This window comes from Solanum pennellii, chromosome 2 (genome assembly GCF_001406875.1).
Source record: "Solanum pennellii chromosome 2, SPENNV200".
NCBI lineage: Eukaryota > Viridiplantae > Streptophyta > Magnoliopsida > Solanales > Solanaceae > Solanum > Solanum pennellii.
In genome coordinates this window covers 45,176,862-45,180,450 of record NC_028638.1, presented here as the reverse complement: position 1 = coordinate 45,180,450, position 3,589 = coordinate 45,176,862, and the positions used below count along the sequence as shown (strand labels likewise).

Below are 3,589 nucleotides of genomic sequence, written 5' to 3'. Positions count from 1 at the left end.
TGGGTGGATCAAACAGTAGAGAAGCGAATTCGGTAATGACGCAAATTTGAATAGTTTAAATTAATAATCAATAAATAAACAAAACGTCAGAGATGAATTTGATACAAATTTGAGGCATATATTCCTCAGGCATAAACATAAATGTGCCCTTTAAGTTGACTTCAAATTATATTTATGTCATTCAATTTTAGATATGCACAAATAAATATTTAAACTTGTATAAAGTTGAATAAATAGACACACATGTCATCCTACATATTATTTTTTATCCTACGTGGTGTCCTACATGTATTGTGCCATGTAGAATTCATGTGTTTATTTATTTAAAAGTTAGATAGTTAAAATGTCTATTTGTGCATTATAAAAATTGAAGATCAAATTAAAATTTAAAATAAAAAATTAGGATTCAATATATGTATTATGCCTATTCCTTATCGAGACAAATGATTGAAATCAGAATATCTTGAGACGGAAAGAAGCGAAGGCAATATTATAGATTTATTGGAAGGCATCAAAGTTAAGTAAATTTATGAAACAAACAAACGTAAATGCATTTCAAATCACGTGATGTGCTGGATTTTAATGCATGAAATGGTAGGAAACATGATTTCCACGAACTAAAGTGAAAAAGGGTGCGTGGTATATTATTGTGAAACTTTTTTTAATTTTTTTTTAAGAGTATTTATTCTGAATAAAATGCACTTAAAATTTTTTACTAGACAAATATAAGAAGATTGAAAGTAAATATTTTTTTCATTCTGAAACACCCTTAAATACCTCGTCTAATCATTTTAGTTACTTGGAGGAACTGCTTTGTAACCTATATTTTCAAAAGCCTCTATCTAAAAACTCTAGTATGAGATACCTGAGAGCTATTTTAAAGAGATTTAGTATTTTGCAAAGTCATGTATATATAAGCCATAAGGCGTAATTAATTATAAGTTAATTACTTCAAAAAGCTACTAGCAAGAGCCAAGAATTTGCCTACTATAAGTAATTTTGATGAAACTCTTTGCAAAGTTAATTTTAGTGTTGTAGAAGCTACTTACAACTTGGACAATTTGCTTTTTTTTTATAATTATACTACTCTAAAAGTCTGTTTGTAATTAAATTATTATATGAGTTTCTATATATGGCACTACTCTGCAGAAGAATCAATTCCCGGAGCTCGCTGACTTTTATATTTTTGTTTGTGTTAGACACATATGTTCCTCACTTGCAATTTTTTAATTTACAAAATGAAATACCATAGTCATCCACTCACCACCATCCCTCTTTGTTTTTCTTATTTATATAATATTTTCTTCATTCCAAAATCTTAACACTGCATGTTTTCAAAATTCATCTTTTATAATATCTTATCAAATAATAACTAAAACGGGATGGAGTATTAGTTTCAAACTCATTCACTTGGTTTGAGGCTAGAAACATTTTTTTCCCTTGAACTCATGAGTTTTGTCATAGAAATATATTTAGACTATTTGTTGCTCCCTTTATCCCATAATACTCGTATTACCATATTATTCAAAGTCAGTTTAACTAATTTAATTTAAAATTTATAATCATAATATAATTTCATTTAAAAAATACTAAATGACTTAGAGAAAAGTCACGATTGTTTAAAGTCCAACCAAATACTTTGACGTTACTTAATTAAGATGAAGGTGGTGCTATTCGGCTGTTTTTGTCCTCCTCTCAATATCGGATTTATATGATGTCTCCGCCAGCCCACCCTGAGTTGTCTCTCAGATCATTCCGCCTTATATATATATATATATCCTTATACCACATATGTGAAGCTAACTTGTTAATTAATTACTCCGAAGAAGAAGAAGAAAATGGCAACTGATTCAAAAAAAACTGATCGTGAGGAACAAGAATATGCAAAGTGTGCTTGGATGAGTCTTCAACACGAAGAACTAACCGAACTTGAAGATGCTGCAGCTCAAGTCCAAGACGGTGAAAAAGATGAAGAGAAACTGACACAACTCACTGAAAAAATCATACAGCATTTTCAAGAGCACTCTGATAACCGTCTCCGTCTAGCCCGAAAAGACGTGTCCCCATTCTTCGCACCCGTCACGTGCTCACCTTTGGAGAATTCGGTCTTATGGATCGCTGGCTGTAGACCTTCTTCTTTCATTAGACTCATTTATGCTCTCTGTGGATTCGAACCCGACGTCCAAGGAACTGATCCGTGCCTTGAAGGGATAGTAACCGAGGATCTCCGCGAACTATCTGAGAAACAGCTGAGGATGATTAACGAGTTGCAAGGCAAGACGATTCGAGAGGAGAGGAGGATTGCAACGAAACTGGCTAGCTTACAAGAGGACATAGTGGATCAACCGCTTGCGGGGAAGATGAAGAAAGAGGGACATGGTTGTGAGAAAGCGGATGAAGCTTTAGATGAACATAGTGGACACATGGCGGATGTAATTGAAGAAGCTGATCGACTGAGAATGAAGACGTTGAAGGCAATAGTGAACATACTTGAACCGGTTCAGGCGGTGGAATACTTAGCAGCAGCTAAGAAAATCAGGTTTTGTGTGCAACAATGGGGAGAGAAGAGGGATCAGCAGCATAAGGAGTAGTTCGTTCTACTAATTCATAACTTGTACTTATTTTTTTTTTTAAAAAAAATAATAAATGGGAAAGGGCAAAAAAACTAATGCATGTTGCTTTTTATAGTAGTACTAAGTTTTGATGATTAAATTTTATGCTTGAATTTGGTTTTGCTTGTATAAGTTCGTTTTATTTCTTCATCTGTACTCGTTGTAATGGGGATAAAGACAAATTATATTCAATTACAAATGTTTCACCCGCGGCTTCTTGTTTTCGGCAAAATAATCCTCTCAAAAAGAAACTGAAAATTTTATTAAAATGAAAAATTGCTCGGATAATAAATATTATACATTTATTTTCAATTTTAAAATTATGGCCTAACAACAAAAAAAATAAATCAACTTGAATCATATAAATAAGCCTAACTCATTTTAATCCAATGAACTTTTAGGTGTCATCTATTAAATATACTAACTCATTTTGATCGGTTTAAATTTATTTAGATCTATCTATTTGACACAACTATGCACATGCAAGTTGGGATGTTATGTTTTCTTTTCTTGCTAAAGTTCTAATTATACACGAATCTAGGAACATGCATGTTACACGTATTCAATTAGTCCATTTTATGGTAGTTCTAACTCCTCTTCGTTACTTATTCTTTTTATTTCTTTTAAGTACACACTTGGATTGGATGGAAGTTATATATATGTTATAATTTAAAATTAAAGATGGAAATTTAAATAACAAATAAGTTTTCATCCTTTTTAATTACGACACCTTTCATTCAAGTGTGTGTTTGAAAAAATAAAAAAAAGAAAAAGGGTATTAGGTATGGAGGAAAATACTTTTCGAAAAATATTTTCAAATTTTTTTATATTTGGTTGGATCAAATGTTTTGGAAAATATTTTCCAAATCAACTCATTTTCTTCAAATTTAAGGAAAATGACTTTCATTCAAAATTTAAAAAAAAAAACATTTTCTAAAACTCTCCTCCAACCTCCCCCTACCCAGCCACCCTATCAG

General features: G+C 31.5%; 1 protein-coding gene across 1 annotated transcript; it reads left to right on the top strand.

Moving 5' to 3' along the window:
* Positions 1-1,340: 1,340 nt before the first annotated feature.
* On the top strand, positions 1,341-2,825 carry LOC107010561 (protein DELAY OF GERMINATION 1-like). The gene has a single exon (XM_015209849.2). The coding sequence runs from the start codon at positions 1,839-1,841 to the stop codon at positions 2,589-2,591; it is 753 nt and encodes a 250-aa protein (XP_015065335.1). The 5' UTR covers positions 1,341-1,838; the 3' UTR covers positions 2,592-2,825.
* The last annotated feature ends 764 nt before the right edge of the window (positions 2,826-3,589 follow it).